At 41.0% G+C, this 17,469-nt stretch overlaps 1 protein-coding gene across 9 annotated transcripts in view; it reads left to right on the top strand.

The window, feature by feature from the left end:
• The window catches only part of SYNE1 (spectrin repeat containing nuclear envelope protein 1), a 404,650-nt gene that overhangs the window by 221,051 nt on the left and 166,130 nt on the right, over window positions 1–17,469 (top strand). For all 9 annotated transcript variants that reach the window (XM_053668739.1, XM_053668745.1, XM_053668738.1 and 6 more), the window contains 11 exons: window positions 1,314–1,490; window positions 3,208–3,354; window positions 5,364–5,489; window positions 6,676–6,852; window positions 8,021–8,286; window positions 9,793–11,953; window positions 13,125–13,462; window positions 13,676–13,820; window positions 14,600–14,818; window positions 15,619–15,878; window positions 17,211–17,376. In XM_053668739.1, coding sequence (XP_053524714.1) covers window positions 1,314–1,490; window positions 3,208–3,354; window positions 5,364–5,489; window positions 6,676–6,852; window positions 8,021–8,286; window positions 9,793–11,953; window positions 13,125–13,462; window positions 13,676–13,820; window positions 14,600–14,818; window positions 15,619–15,878; window positions 17,211–17,376 — 4,182 coding nt within the window. The remainder of the gene's footprint in view (window positions 1–1,313; window positions 1,491–3,207; window positions 3,355–5,363; window positions 5,490–6,675; window positions 6,853–8,020; window positions 8,287–9,792; window positions 11,954–13,124; window positions 13,463–13,675; window positions 13,821–14,599; window positions 14,819–15,618; window positions 15,879–17,210; window positions 17,377–17,469) is intronic.

Raw genomic sequence — 17,469 nt, forward strand, 5'->3', positions numbered from 1 at the left:
AGGGGGTTGCAGAAACTTTGGGAGACATACTCATTTCCTGCTCAGACCCTTAACATGTGAATGAAAGCACTCTTAGCAAAGCAGGTTTCACAGGACTTTTAGGAATTCTTCCTTCATATTGATCCCCAATACCTGCTCTAGCAAGGCAAGGAGCTGCACCCCCTCCCCATCAGGTTTTCAGGCGTAAGTGGATTAGAGACAGGAAGTGCTTCTCCCAGAGAATGTGGGGACTTGGGCTATGTCAGAGTAGCTAGGAGGCAAGGGTCCATCACTCCCTCTTTGTCGCAGCCCCCCGAGTCCTTCTGTGATGGCCTCCCAAGAGATCCTGTCTGGTTTAGGTTGCCCCTTGCTGTGAGGAGTCTTACCCATAATGGACATGGACCAAATTTTGGGGGCAGGGGAGTAAGCTGAGGCAGCATTTGCTACCAGAGACAAGCTTTGTCTCCTGTGACTCACATTCTGGAGGTTGCTCACTCATACTTAGCCTTGGGGGGTAGTTACAACTCCTGAACCCAGGCAGAGCGGTTCCCAACATACTTCCTCTTCTCCATGTGCTCTCTGAGAATGCTCACTAGCGAGCACATGTGAGGACAGGGGTGTGTATGAGCTGCCATCAGGCAGAGTGGGGTCCAAAGCCTGGGGACTCTGCCTGTGACTAGTTGTGTGGCCTTGAGTGTCATATAACCTTGCTGTGCTTCAGTCCCTTCATCTGCAAAATAATGATAATAATACACATTCCTCAGGACTTACATATAGTTCCTGGAATGTAGCAGATGCCTAATAAATGGTAAGTGGTAAATGCTACTTTAATTAATATAACTATTATTTGATGTAAATTAGGTACAACTTAATCATTAAGATTAGATGTTAGATTATTATATAAGTCAGATGGTGTATTAGTAGGTTAATTGGATATTAGTAAATTAAATAATAATTCTATTTTAGATATAAGTTATACTGGAATTATAATGTATTTAGCTAAAAATTTTATAACCATCTTTCTCTGATAATAATACTATGGGGACAGCTATCTCTCTGCTGCTGAGATAAGCCTTGAACCCACTGTGGTCTTAAAGGTTACCTCATCATCCCTATGTAACTTAATCTATTAAATTCATTAATTCTGGCCATTGAAGTATCCCTGAAACATGTTTTTTTTTTTTCATTTGCTATGTATGGTAACTAAGATAAATTATAAAACCCTTTCAAAAATATCATTAAATAGTGAAATTTTAATCTTAAACTTTCTGTTTAATAACTAGGTTATTTAAAGACTAAAAATCGAATTACGAGAACTCTGTTTCTTTTTCTAGGCAACGATGGAAGAAATCGCTGGCTTTGAAGACCGTTTGAACAACCTTAAACTCAAAGGCGACAATCTGATCAGCCAGTGTGCAGAACACTTCCAGGCGAAGCTTAAACAAAACGTGCAGGCCCACCTGCAGGGCACAAAGGACAGCTACTCGGCCATCTGCAGCACAGCCCAGAGGGTGAGTGCCACTGGCATGTTCTAGAATGACTATGAATCAGGGAGCAAGCCCATGCAATCTAGAGGTTTTTGAAAATAGTGTTGCTGCTTTGGCCTTCAGGGTAGTTTCAGGGTGTATCCAGATAGGAGCATAGATTTCAGTCTCTAGTGGACACAGAATGAATGTATTGTATGTTCGATTGATATGACAAAGCTGTAAATTTCAGTTATTTGATTTTACCCAGTCCTTTTATTCATCAATATCAAATTTATTTGAATTTTGTTTTTTTAATTTTAATTGAACATCGCTAATACTTTTTTCTGATTTTCTACTTGTTCTATAATACCCAGATAAGTTTATCTGAAATTTGCAGAATAATAATTTTTTTAACTCTATGAAGCCTAGGTTCTATTCTAATTTAATATTTTATGCACTCATATAGAAATTGATAAAAATAATGAGAATCAATTTTGAGTTATACTTTAAAGGGTGTAAAGAGGTATACTAAAATGGAATCCCTAATGTCACAGAAATAAGTCTAAAATGGATAAAAATTGCCCTTTTAACAAAAATTAAGTACGCCAGATTAGGGCAGTTTTCAGCCATTATTCCTTCAAATGTGTTCTCGATCACTTGCTCTCTCTATTCTCCTTCTGGTACCCCTGTGATGCAGATGTTGTTATGCCTGATGTTGTCTTGAGGTCCCTTAGACTTTCTTCATTTTTAAAAAAATTCTTTTTTCTTTTTGTTGCTCTGGTTGCATGTTTTCTGTTCTCTTGTCCTCTGAATTGCTGATTCGATCCTCTGCTTTGTCCAACCTGCTCTTGCTTCCTTCTAGCGTATTGTTCATTTCACATATGGCATTCTTTCTTTCTGACTGGCCCTTTGTTATCGATTCTGTGTCCTTTTTCATGCTTACTTTAAGTTCTCACTGAGACCATCCATTCTTCCCCTGAGGTCCTCGAGTGTCCCAATGACCATTGTTTTGAACTCTGCATCTGTTATCTTGGTTGCTTCTGTTTCATTTAATTCTTTTTCTGGAAATTTCTCTTGTCCTTTCCTTTGGGACATGTTTCTTTGTCTTCCCATTTCACCTGCCTTTTTGTGTTTGTCTCTGTGTATTCACTACACGCAAGAATAAACTCAAAATGGATTCAAGATGTAAATGTAAGACTGAAATCATAAAAAATTTTAGAAGGAAACACAGACGTGAAGCTCTCAGCCATTCCTCAAAGCAATGTTTTTTCTGATCTATCTCCTTGGGCAAGAGAAATAAAGAACTTTAAAAAAATGGGACTATATCAAAGTAAAGGCAGAAGCATCTCGGTCAGAGAAATACTGTTTATCTTTTCATGACATGGCATTTCGTTTTTAGTTTCTAGCTTAAACAAAACTGCAGTTGGTATCCCATCATGGAGAAGCCACAAAAACTCTAATTTATGTTTGACAATTTACTTCAATGATTTTATGCCTTCTAACACAGTTCTTGAGTTCCATATTCTCCTTCCCTAATCAAGATCGTATATGGGAATGTGTGGGTTGAGAAGTTATAAACTGGGGACCACAATTGCCACCTTTGGGAGTACGTGAAAATTCCACAAATGCGTGTATCATGCTGGGGCGTCCTGGGGTGGAAATCTATTTCAGTGGACTTGTGGGTGTGTTTCACTCAATTTCAGTGATGTTTGTAGAAGTTCAAGGCAGCTCTCACAACCGCAGCATCATTGTTTCGTTTCAGGTGTACCAGAGTCTGGAACATGAACTTCAGAAGCACGTTAGTCGACAAGACACCCTACAGCAGTGCCAGGCTTGGCTCTCTGCCGTCCAGCCAGATTTAGAGCGAAGCCCACACCCACCTCTGAGCAGGGCAGAAGCTGTGAAGCAGGTAGGGACTCCTGGAAGTTCACGTTATGTGATTTATTCAGACATGCAATGAAAACATATTAAGTGCTTATTATGTGCCAAACTGGGCTGCTTTCTGGGGACATAAAAGTATAGCACCCCAATAGAATAGCACTGACTGCACATTGCAGATACTGCATTTTCACAAATTGGGAAAAAGATTATGACTCACTGAAGGCTTGGGTGATTGTTGGCATATTTTAGCAGTAAAGTATTCTTTAATTGAGGTCTGTACATTTTTTTAGACATGATTCTATTGTTTACTTATTAGACCTCAGTATAGGGTACATACAACTTTTATGTGCACTGAGAAACCGAAAAGTCTGTGTGATTTGCTTTACTGTGATACTCACTTGACTGTAATTTACAGTCTCTCCGAGGTGTGCCTCAAATAAGACCTGAGTCTGACTCTAGTTGTCGGCTTGTTTGGATGTGTGACTGAAAAATTTCACTGCTGGAACCCTGACAGCTTCCGACAGTGTCTGCCCGGGTCAGGCTTTGACCGGGTGCGGTGGCATTTTGGTCAGGGTTCCAGGACACGTTGTGCAGCCCCGGTGTCCCCCACCTGGTAAACAACAAACATATAATGACACCATGTTTTCCGCAGCCATAAGAAAACGACACACTAATTTGGTTCCTTGAAGAATGTGCATGTTTTTAGAAGGCGTGCCGTGTGAATTGGGGGGGATGGAAAAAAGTACCGACAGATCTTCCCTTGAAATTGATTTTAGCAAAAACCTTTTGCAGCTGTTTTGTCACTGACACTCTGTAAGCTGCTCCCAATGCTTTTGGAATCAAATCAATATCAATCTTAAACCATTATCATTTTTAAATATATTTATAAAGTAAGAAATCCGATACCTCATTCCCTTCTCATTTCCAAAGCTGTTCGTAGGGACGGACAGCTTTCTCTGAGCTGCAGACGCACATGGAGTGACTGATGCTGCTGCCGCTGTCTGAGAGTGGAACACCTGTCACTTCGTGCACATGATAAAATTTAGGTGCCACTTCTGAATTAATAGAAAATTGACTCATATTTATTATATCTACCCAAGAATGGTGTGTTTAGCAACCCATATAAATCCAAGGAAAAATATACTAAGACTGGAGTGAAAAAATTAAGCTTCCTTGTTGACTGTGACTTGGGAGATTCAGCTGACGTTTCTGTAGATCAACTTTATCCTTTACAACGAGCAGTCGGAACAGCCTTCCCGATGTATCACATTACATGTAGCAAGCGAGACCCACTCCTCAAAATCTCTGCCACCCAGCAGCCTCCTTCAGGCCAGCCTCCTCTGACGCCTGCAGTAGCCAATAGCTGGTCACCTGTGTCATCGCTGCCTGTCCCTCTCACAGGACTCTAAACTCCACAGGAACAAAGGTTGTGTTTCGTGTACTGCTCTCTGCCCATTGTCTAAAACGGAGCATACATATCTGACTGTCTTCGAAGAAACTTGTTTCTCCGTGTTCATGTGTCTAATAGATTCCTGATCCACCTGGAAATGCCTTTCTCGAGTTTTCTGCAGAAAGAAAGCACCCCCTGCAATTTTACTAACCCCAGTGAAACCTTCAAGGGCACAGTTTCCTTTATGTCTGCAGATTAAGTAAAATCATGCTAAGAAGCAGGCCAGAGTAAGTAAGGATTCTTTCTCTGAAATGGAAAACAAGTTAGAATGTCCAAGGACTCAGGGAACGTTGCAGAAGTTTCTTGGGTGTCCCTTGTCCCAGACCACACAGGCTTCAACTACAATGAGAAGCAAGTGATGGCCAAATGGGCCCCTGCCTGTGTGTTTTGAGTTCTTTCTACAAATTACTAACACATGTCATTTGCAACAAGGGTTGTGAATACCAAACACAGCAAAATTATTTTTGAAATGTCAACAAAATAGTACAAATGGTACAAAGATTTACAGTCTAAATATAACATGTACTTTTTTCATTCTGACAAGTGAATCTTGTCTTTCTTTCTTTCTTTTTTTTTTTTTTTTTAAGGTCAAGCACTTCAGAGCTTTGCAGAAGCAGGCAAGGACCTACTTAGACCTCCTTTGCTCCATGTGTGACCTGTCAGACGCATCAGTGAAAACCACGGCAAAAAATATTCAACAAACAGAGGAAATGGTACCATGTTTAAACCCCACATTGCATTTGCCCGTTGTATTATATTCTCTTGCTTGAATGTTAGATGTGACTTTGAAAGAAAATATCTCCTTCAGTTATGCTTGCTACAAAGTTCCTATGGCGATTATGGCAGATATTCGAATTTCAACAAAGTCACAGAAAAATCAGCACACTCCGATCCTGATGTCGCTGAACTGGAACTGAGACACTTAGTCCCACTGATTTGCTCATCGTTATACTTTTTTTTCTCCTTCATTTCCATTCTCTTTTTCTATTTTCCATTCATTCTTTTGTTTTCTCCTTTCCGTGTTTTTCTCTAGGTAATACTTAATATGGAGGGGGTACCTGATTGTTGCTTTATGTTAGGGGTGGCAAAAAGCCTATGAATGCATTGGCAGTGCTGAGTGTGTGTTGGGAAGGATTCTGAAGCTGCATCTGGCCTGGGTGGAAATGCTGTGATGAACTAGCAGTACCTGGCCACAGCAGACAGATGGCAGTACAGGGCCATGTGTTTGGTACTGCTGCCTTGAAACTCAACATTTTGGGGTTTAAAAGAAAAATAAGGTGTAGTTTTGGTTTTTAATTGATTAAATATTTACAGAATAGTAAAATCACCCAAAGCAAGAAATGTCTTAAAATAACGTAGTTTTTTCACTTGTATATTATCAAACCAAATCTGTTTTTAAATCCTTATGCAATAATTCATATATTCTTACAGAAATGATTGAAATAAATTATATGGTTACAAAAACCAGTAAAACAGATCAAATATATTTAACCCATAAACAACTAAATCTTACACTAGAGAACAATAGAAGTCTTTTCCAATTAATTACAAGGCTAAATTCATGAGTTAGATGTTGAAAACACTCAATGTGAAAAACCATTAGGGCAACATTTGACCTGATAAATTGTTAAAACTTCTTTAAAACTGGGTAAAAATCATATGAAATCTCTCAGAATGGACAGTCCTTAGAAAACCTAAATATATAAAGAAAACCTACTTTTCTGGAAGCAGATAAAGAATTCCTTGTGGCTGTACCGCAGAGTGTGTGTATGTGAGTACACACGCGTGCACGTCTGCTGGCCTGTGCATATGGACGGGCTGAAGAATGGCCTCTCTGATTCACGGGGCATACACGTTTCCATCGACTGCTGCTGACTTTCGGCTCTGTGTTCTCTCAAGGTTGAAGAACGGCTCGCCCAGGCCCAGAACTTAATCCAGGGCTGGGAGGAGGTCAAGCACATGAAGGCTGAGCTGTGGATTTACCTGCAGGACGCCGACCAGCAGCTGCAGAACCTGAAGCGGAGGCACTCAGAGCTGGAGCTCAATATTGCACAGAACATGGTTTCCCAAGTGAAGGTAGGAATTCCCGGGTCTTCAGGGGGGACAGAAAAGGCCAGGATGGGGTGTGCCCATCAACCCTTAAACGTTAGCAAGGAATAAAGTAGAATCAGAACAACCTTCATCTGGCACCAGGAAAGGACAGATCAGAGAGTAACCTTCTCTGAAGTACAGCAGAGGGAATATAGTCATAATATTATAATCAGGGAGTATGGTGTCAGGTGCAGACGACGCTTATGAGGGATTGTTGCAGAAGTTACATAAACGTCTAACCACTATTTTATACACCTGAAACTGGTGTAATATTGAATGTCAACTGTAATTGAAATATAAAAACAATAATTAAAAAAAAAGAAAGTACACATCCAGATGTTTTACTGGAGTTCCAATTGGTCACTCACATCAAAAGACACTCACACTACACTTTGATCCTGAATGAAGAGGCAGCTATGGCTCCGCCCACAGCACCGCCGGAAGCCTCTGCCACCTCCAGACACACACAAACCCTGTGAGTCATCATCTTTCCATCGCAAACTGTCGAAACTGTAGGCTGCCCAGGAACCAATTAATTACACACATATTTAATACGTAAGATATATTAATTAATATGTCATTAATTTAAAATGTAATAGACATATGATTGCTACTCTACAGTCACATATAATTTAATAGAAGATGATCTGAACCAGATCGGAAGCTATACCAGTTTTTTAACAAACTTTAAGGTTTATGTTTTTCTCTGTGAGAGTGAGTCATTTATAGTGTCTACTGAAATCTTGTTTGCATATTTAGAAAAAAACAAGGTGATATAAAAAAGATGACATATTTCTTTTCTCAAAAGCATGAACTTCAGAAGCTTTTAGAAAACTAAAGCCATACTTTAACATATTAAGGTACTAACTTTTCCCTTAGTGAATACAATATTGTTTCACATTTCTCAGTTTTTTTTATACTGTTCAAAATGACACGATAAAATAAAATGCCACCATGACCATTTGATCCTTGTACACTTGGAAATTTGTATCCATGTAGAGGTATGATCATTTTTAGTTTTTTTTTTTGTTTCTGATGACTCATCCATTATACATTCTTCAGTTATTTCAAGTGTTAGACATATTACATCTATGCTTCGCTCTTTGTTTATTGGGAGTTTATTACATGTGAGATATTTGTCATTGTCCTTTAGGATTTTGTTAAGAAACTGCAGTGCAAACAGGCAGCAGTGGCTGCCATCACAGAAAAGGTGGATGCGTTAACGAAGAAGCAGGAGTCTCCTGAGCACAAGGAAATCAGCCACTTGAATGACCAGTGGCTGGATCTGTGCCGCCAGTCCACCCATCTGTGTCTGCAAAGGGAAGAGGACCTTCAGAGGACTAGAGAGTACCATGACTGCATGAATGCCGTGGAAGCATTCTTGGAAAAATTTACTACAGAATGGGACAGCTTAGCCAGGTAACCACCATTCTGCAGTGAGTCACCAAGACACGACGCCAGGAATGTCTTCATTTCTATACAAGGACACATCTATTGTCTATCATTATTAATGTTGCTGAAACAGATTAAGAAACTCATGTTGTCATATGAGCCACGCTACTCCTTGTTCCGTGTGCATTTGACCAGCAGGTGAAGGAGAAGTGTTTGAAAACAGCGCTATTTTTCTCTGTAGCCTTCAAGAATATTGCCAGCATGTTTCAAATGCTGTTTACCAAGTATGGCACTATCATCTATGAAATGATAAAATACATCTTTATGTTCCATAGGCTTCTTATCAACTCTAAAGAATGATTCTATGTCATTCGCTCAGGCCTTGTCTTATATCTGTTTGTGGTGGTATAGAAATTAACAAGCAAACAAAATTCAGTTAATATGTTGTCATTTGTGATTTTATAGTGATTGACCTCCCTGTGGCTTTGTCTTTGAAAAATAACGATTCCCTTTCCCCTTTTCACATGAAGACCCAGTGCATGGCTCTTCGACTATGGGAATTGGTCTATGCTTCCAGTCACTATAAGTATTAAAATCTGCAAGTACTCTGCTCAAATTTATTAATTTGCAGTAATTAAAACTGAATACAAAATGCTAGACAGAGTTAAATCAGGCATTTTTTTTGGAGGAGGTACACTATCTTCTAGTTTGTTTATGAAGCTGTTTCTTAATGCTGAACATTTTACTGGCTTTGAGATAAGTCCAGTCAATATCAGCAAAAACCCATATTTCAGGCATGCAATAGACACGTCTGTCTGGTTGGCCCTCAGGCACCTCTGGCCTAGCACGTCCAGAGCAGAATTCACCATACTGCCCCCAGCAACCCTAATCCTCATACCTTGAACTGATGTTTTGTGAGTGAAAAAGAAAAATTCCACTTTCTCCTCTGCTTATAGTCCAAAGGAAAAGGGTTTTTTTGCATTTCACACCTATTTTGAAAGATTTCTAATCATAAGCCAAAAATATCCAGGTACCCAAATGGGTGGCAGGCAGAGCCCTTGATGATGTCTTGCAGACCGTACTGTTTAGCACTAGGTTGTTTACTGGAGCATCTCCTTACAAGAAAGCACTTACATCATGGGTCACTTACTAATTTCTTTAACTGCCACTTTCAAGAATGCATAGATCAGTGCTCCTCAATGTCTAGTGTTACACAAATCATCCAGGCATCTGGTTAACATGCAGATCTTGCTCAGTTTATACGGCTGGAGGAAGAAGCTGCAAGTATGTATCAGGTGTGCTGGGAGGGCTGTAGGAGCCATTTATCTAAGCCATTCATTTTGGTTCAACTTCTGATATACAAGCATACGCATCCGGTAGTCTACGATAATGACAGCAAATAATGACAGGGTCAATAAATGCTAAGCTAAGAGCCTCCTCTTAAAGAAAGTAGTGAAATGTAACATAACATACTGTGAACAATTACAGACATTGCGTTGGCTGATTTGCCCCATGCCTTTCATCTATTGACAGATCTGACTCAGAGAGCACAGCGGTCCACCTGGAAGCTCTGAAAAGGCTAGCCCTGGCGTTGCAGGAGAGAAAGCAGGCTATTGAAGACCTGAAGGAGAAAAAGCAGAAAATGATAGAGCATCTGAATTTAGATGACAGAGAATTAGTGAAAGAACAGACAAGTCACCTTGAGCAGCGTTGGTTTCAGCTGGAGGACCTTGTTAAAAGGAAAATCCAAGTGTCCGTCACCAACTTGGAGGAACTGAATGTGGTCCAGGCCAAGTTTCAGGAGCTGATGGAGTGGGCTGAGGAGCAGCAGCCCAACATTGCCGAGGCCCTCAAGCAGAGCCCCCCACCCGATATGGCTCCAAACCTTCTCATGGATCACCTCGCCATCTGCAGCGAACTGGAGGCCAAACAGGTGCTCCTGAAGTCACTCATAAAGGACGCTGACAGGGTGATGGCTGATCTTGGCCTAAATGAGCGGCAGGTGATCCAGAAGGCGCTCTCCGATGCCCAAAGGCACGTGAACTGTCTCAGCGACTTAGTGGGCCAGAGACGAAAGTACTTGAACAAGACCTTGTCTGAGAAAACCCAGTTTCTCATGGCGGCATTCCAGGCGACCAGCCAAATTCAGCAGCACGAGCGAAAGATAATGTTCCGTGAGCACATCTGCCTGTTGCCGGAAGATGTAAGCAAACAAGTTAAAACATGTAAGAGCACTCAAGCCAGCCTCAGGACTTACCAAAACGAAGTCACCGGCCTCTGGGCCCAGGGTCGTGAATTAATGAAAGGAGCCACAGAGCAGGAAAAGGGTGAAGTGCTGGCTAAGCTTCAGGAATTGCAGGGTGTCTATGACACCGTTTTACAGAAGTGCAGCCACAGGCTCCAAGAACTAGAGAAGAGTTTAGTTTCTAGGAAGCATTTTAAGGAAGATTTTGATAAAGCTTGCCACTGGCTAAAGCAAGCTGATATTGTTACGTTTCCTGAAATCAACCTAATGAATGAGAATACAGAGCTTCACACACAACTGGCCAAGTACCAGCACATTCTTGAGCAGTCTCCAGAATATGAAAATCTCCTGCTTACATTACAGAGAACTGGGCAGGCCATGTTGCCATCGCTGAATGAAGTCGATCATTCCTACCTCAGTGAAAAGCTGAATGCTCTGCCCCTGCAGTTTAATGTCATCGTCACCTTGGCTAAAGACAAGTTCTATAAGGTCCAAGAAGCAATTCTCGCTCGGAAAGAATATGCTTCCTTGATCGAGTTGACCACCCGGTCTCTGAGTGACCTCAAAGAGCAGTTCTTAAAGATGAGCCAAGTGCCCTCTGATCTGGCCGTGGAGGAAGCTGTGTGTCTTCGGGATGCATGCAAAGCTCTTCTGGAAGAAGTGGCGGGCCTTGGGGGAGCAGTGGACGAGCTGAACCAGAAGAAAGAAAGTTTTCGCAGCACGGGGCAGCCTTGGCAGCCAGACAGGATGCTGCAGCTTGTCACCCTGTACCACCGGCTGAGGCGACAAGCAGAGCAAAGGGTTAGCTTATTGGAAGACACCAGCAGTGCCTATCAGGAGCATGAGAAGATGTGCCACCAGCTGCAGAAACAACTCGAGGCTGCAAAAGCAGAGCAGTCCAAAGTGAATGAGGAGACGCTCCCTGCAGATGAGAAGCTCAAACTGTATCACTCGCTGGCGGGAAGCCTTCAGGACTCAGGAGCTCTGCTGAAACAAGTGGCCCTGCATCTCGAGGACCTCGTTCCACACCTTGATCCCTCAGCTTATGAGAAAGCCAAGCATCGGATCCAGTCCTGGCAAGAGGAGTTAAAACTGCTGACCTCGGCCATCGGAACGACGGTGACTGAGTGTGAGAGCCGCATGGTGCAGAGTATAGACTTCCAGACGGAGCTGAGCCGCTCTTTGGACTGGCTGAGGAGTGTGAAGGCAGAACTGAGCGGGCCCGTGTGCCTGGACCTGAGCCCCCAGGACATCCAGGAGGAGATCAGAAAGGTCCAAATTCAACAGGAAGAGGTACAGTCCAGCCTGAGGATCATGAATGCCCTGAGTAACAAGGAGAAGGAGAAATTCACAAAAGCCAAGGAGCTGATCTCTGCTGATTTACAACACACTCTCGCTGAACTCTCAGAGCTGGATGGAGACATTCAGGAAGCTTTAGGCACCAGGCAGGTCGGTATAATAGGCTCCTCTGGTCTTTGTCTTCACTCGGCTTATTGTAAACATGTGTAAGGTGTGTTTTCATTTTTGTGTTTTTTTTAATTGTTAGAACTGCTTCCTTAAGTATTTCTTTTATGACACTATGTAAAATCATTGTCAACAGTGACTTAGAAGGATTTCTTTATTGTTCGTGGACGTGGTGTTCGTTTCATGTGATTTCCACATTGACTTCACTTTAGTTATAATACAGCAACCTCTGCTATCTCTCACCGTTGGGAGAGGTAAGGAACGATGGCACCAGCAGCATTAATGCCATCGTGTGCACATTGATAATGAAATAAACTAGCAATAAATAATCAGTGATGCCTGTTTAGAGCCACGTGAAACCTGGTGTTTCTGGGATCAGCACTGGATGAAGAATCTCCAAACGGAGAGACACATGTGGACGATGCAGCCCCGCCCCTGATGCCAAGCCACCTTTTTTTTCCTGGGGTCTCCCATCAGTCACTCCATCTTTTCACCCCTCCTCAGGGAGGAGGGCCTCATCTTCTCTTGCTTCCCTATAACACCACAGGAGCAAGACTAGAATGTCAATCATGACTTTATTTGGGGATAACAAATGAATGAGAGTATGTTTAGAATGCACAAGTGCAGACACCTCTTTAAGAGAATGATTTCATTCCTTTGGGTAAGTGCTGAGACACAGGGTCGCTAGTAGCTGTGTTCATTGTTTTGAGGAGCCTCCATGCTGGTTGCTATGGTGGCTGCACTGGTTTACATTTCCACGGGTGCAATTACACTTTTAATCAACTGAGGCATTATTTCACCTTGGTAAATATCCAGTCTGTCACATATTACTGAGCATTATCATATCTAGAGAGATATATAGGTATATTGTAACACATATATGAAAGAGAAAAGTTTCAGAATTAGTATATCAGTATAAATTTATTTCATTCCTGTCCTCCTTATTTTAACTTAATAAAATTATAACAAGATCAACAGAAGGAAAAATAAAGGGTAATAATGAATTGCACCAAAAATATTTCACCAGCTTTTCCATTCACGTATATATACACATCCATGTGAGGGAGGACTGGAAAAGAAATGGGAAAAATTAAACTGTTTGCTGCCAACACATGGCAACCGAGAGTTGACTGTGTCTGTACTTGCTATGTTTCAGGCCACCTTGACTCAAATATATGGTCAATGCCAAAAGTACTATCAAGTATTTCAAGCAGCCAGCGACTGGCTTGAGGATGCCCACAAAATGTTAAAGCTGGCAGGCAATGGCCTGGACGTGGAGAGTGCAGAGGAAAGTCTCAAAAGCCACATGGAATTTTTCGGTACAGAGGATCAGTTCCAGAACAATCTGGAGGAGCTGAAAAACCTGGTGGCCAACCTGGACCCACTCATCAAGCCAACTGGGAAAGAGAAACTAGCGCAGAAAATGGCTTTTCTGGAAGAGAAGAGCCAGAGGATAATCCAGGATGCACACACCCAGTTAGATCTCTTGCAGAGGTAGTTGAGTTGCTTTTGTCTCCTTATGCTAGTGAAACATAATGTGTTTTGAAATGAATTTTCTCATGGGAAATGGGAATATACTAACGATGTACATCTGCATGAAAGTTCATTCTTCTCTCTTAAGTACCGTTAGACATATTGACATCAGAGCTCTGCATAGAAATGTGCAGTTTGAGGTTGCATAACTGACTTTTGTTGGCCTTTTTGAAGATGTGCAGCTCAGTGGCAGGATTACCAGAAAGCAAGGGAAGAGGTTATCGAATTGATGAATGATGCAGAAAAGAAATTGTCTGAATTTTCTTTATTAAAGACGTCTTCCAGTCATGAAGCAGAAGAAAAATTGTCAGAAAACAAGGTAAGTTTCATTGTTGTTGACTTTAACATCCTTTCATGGTCTTCGTAATAGGCCTCTGGATTACCATAGTTCCAGAAGCAGGTCAATGAATCATTTCCACCTGGGTCCCTTAAATTTTAACAGAAAAGAGAAAAGTTTCAGAACTAGTCAAGATATCAGTATAAATTCCTTTCATTTCTGTTCTTCTTATTTCAACTTAATAATAAAATTATAGCAAGATCAACAGAAGGAAAAATAAAGGATCATAATGAATTGCACCATTAAGCATGTTATATTAAATTATTAATTTAATTAAATTCTGTCACTGTTTCAGGATTTCAGTTGGAAATGCATAGCTCAGTTTAAACAGACATTCAGAGCCATTGATTCTGATAAAGTGTTACACTATGAATTTCAGTAAATACTTTCTGGCAATAACTTAAATTAATTCAAATTGATTTAAAAATGAATGCTGAGTCTTCCTCATACATTACAGCAATTCAAGGTAGAATATAACATCCTTAAATACTAAATTCAGTTCACCTACATTTTTGCTGTGTTTTTCAATGAGAGAATTTCATCTCCAGTAGCCAATAAACTTTATCTTTAATAGATAAATATTTACCTTACTTCTTTACAACAATCTAAACCTAAATCAGTTAAGAATTCAATGTGAAAGTTAAGAGTTACCAGGGGAGAAAGAATATGTGTTGCAACATTTCCTTAGGCAGGTAATTTTGGGGGGCGTTACCCAAATCCATCGAACTTTTGAAAAAAGCTCTTCTCCTCCCCCACCTTAGGGTTTAGTGGCAGTGGTTAACTCCTTCCATGAGAAAATTGTGGCCCTGGATGGTAAAGCTTCGGAACTGGAAACAGCTGGAAATGACGCAAGCAAAGCAACCATAGGCAGGTCCATGACCACCGTCTGGCAGCGCTGGGCGCGGCTCCGCGCCGTGGCCCAGGACCAGGAGAAGATACTGGAAGATTCAGTGGACGAGTGGAAGAATTTTAACAATAAGGTAGTTGCCTTTGCTAATGGGCTCACACTACTGTTTTCTCCCTGATAATCATGTATTTTGAAAAGCAATATTTGGCTCTTTTTTTTGAAATTGGCACTGTGAAAATAAAAAGCTTTTTTAAAATTCTTCTTCAATAACATGAAAACCAAATTATAAAACAATATACAATATGCAATGTGCAATTTAATTCCAAGTCAGGGTCTAATTATTTTAATAATAAAACCAAGAAATTATATTTTGAAAGGAGAACAAGCCCACTTTCCTCCATTTGCTAGATTCTTAGTGAAACTTTCTTACTTGGCCCTGAAAAAATTTTCTTTTACCATGGAATGGTAAATACTTTTACCATTTCAAATACTTTTTCTTTGCCATGGAATTGAGCAGGAATTTAACTAATTTCCCAAGTCTTCTATTAATTTCTTTTACCTTTTAAGTAGGATTCAGTGTTTTAACCCCCATCTCTCTTTAAAAGTCAAAGAGACACATTCATGTTAACTTAAATATTGGAAAAAGTTTTTCATTTATCTTTTGGTTTAAAAAAAAACCCACCTTTTTCTTTGTTAGGTAGTCTCCACTTGCCCTGATATTATTTTGAGATTAAAGCTTTATGCACAGAATTATAAAGATGGTCTTTCTTTTCATGTTAAAAAGATTGCTCAGAGCTTACCTTCCTGAAATTTAGAGTTTACACCATCATCTTTAACAAGTTTTGATGCATTAATGTCAAATGTGATATTTATTGGAATTGGCCCAACATTTCCGTTTATTTTGAGCTTCATAGTATATACATTTTTTATCAGGTTCAAAAAGCCACTGAAATGATCGATCAGCTGCAAGGTAAATTACCAGGAAGTTCGGCAGAGAAAGCCTCCAAAGCAGAACTCTTAACTCTTCTGGAACTTCACGACACGTTCATCCTGGAGCTGGAGCAACAGCAGTCGGCCTTGGGCATGCTGCGGCAGCAGGCACTGAGCATGCTCCCGGATGGGGCCACTCCGTCCCCTGGGGAAGAGCCACCCACCATGCAGGAACTCACAGCCATGCAAGATCAGTGCCTGAGGTAATTTTCCACCCTTTGCTCTCTGTTACTGAGCTCAGCCAGGACCCAAAGGGATCAGTGTGGTTCGGAGTTTGCAGGTGCTCCCTCAGGCCACCTTACAATGGAGGGGTCAGTTCCTATCATCCCTGCTTTCATTTTTCTTTACTTATCTGACAAGCACATATCTAGTAGTATTTAGAAACACAGGGATGAACCGAACAGATTCCAACTGTACCTCCATGCTGTCTGCAGTCATGCAGCAGAGATGGGGAACTGCAGAGGCCGCTTGGGTAAAGCAGGAGAAGGACGGGGAAGGCACACAAAACACAGACAAGGACCCTGGGAGGGCCGTCGGGGGAGGCTGCCCTTCAGAAGGGTGTTTGAGCTGAGGACTGAGCAGGCCTGTGCAGTGTTCCAGCCAGTGAGGGGAGAAGAGAGTGTTGCACACGGGAATAGCACGTAGGAAGCCTTGCAAGTAAGCATGTCACTTTCAGGGCACTGTTGGTCGATGGGGCCATTCATGAGAAACAAAGCTGGAAAGCTAAACAGTTAAGAGCTGCTTGGAGTCTAGTTTTGAAAAAGTTCAGTGATTCATTGGTTAAATCAGTTGACAGAGAGATTGGAACAAGGATGATACCCAAGTCCAGGTAAATGAGACATTCAGAACTTAGTAGATGGCAGAAGTTAAGCTTAGTGATATCTGCCCAGCCTGGTTTACTCATCGGGCCAGAGAAGAAGAAATTTCAGTAGATAATTTAACTGCTGTAATCACTAATATTATTCACACATATCCCATACCTGCCTCTTTAGTTATAGATGAGTTCAAGATAACTGAACTCTATGTATTTAAACTTTTTAACCAAATTTAAGTCAATTCAAAGAATGACTTATACTTTGGGTGTTGAATGTTATAAATTGTAAAATTTCCCAAACTTAACTCCAAAGGCTGGTTTTTAACAGACACAAATATTCCAGTAACACATTACCCATTAGCTGTAAAGGCCAATAACCCTACCATACCAGAGATGTCCAGAGAGAAAATAAATAATGCCCAGGTTATTCTACATAGGAAAATTCATTGCAATGCAGTGGCATGAGAGTATGTCAATTCTCAATTTTCCACAAATAAATCATTCACTTCATGCGGTGTATATTCTTCTGCTATACTTGAACTAAACATAAATCTTACTGAAAATTATCCGACAGTTTGGAAGAAGTGTATTTACTTGCAAAAAGATGAGATTTCACCTTCTACGAAATGTCTGCTTTTTGATACCATAGTGCTGTGTATTAGGGCACCCCTTTCATTTCCAGCTCACGTCTGCTTTCTCCCTGTACTCTCTGTCTCTGAAGCATGCAGGAGAGAGTGAGGAATCACGGGAAGGTGGTAAAGCAGGAGCTGAAGGACCGAGAAGCAGTGGAGACTCAGATCAACTCTGTGAAATCTTGGGTTCAGGAAACAAAGGAATATTTGGGGAATCCGACGATCGAAATAGAAGCTCAACTTGAAGAACTTCGGGTACAGAACTCTCCTCATTCCCTGTACCAACCCTTCAAAAAAATTGCCTTGATTTTAATCAGACACATTTGTTTATAATCAATGAAATATTGA

This window comes from Artibeus jamaicensis, unplaced genomic scaffold, assembly GCF_021234435.1.
Source record: "Artibeus jamaicensis isolate MK-2021 breed Jamaican fruit bat unplaced genomic scaffold, CSHL_Jam_final contig_497, whole genome shotgun sequence".
Lineage (NCBI taxonomy): Eukaryota > Metazoa > Chordata > Mammalia > Chiroptera > Phyllostomidae > Artibeus > Artibeus jamaicensis.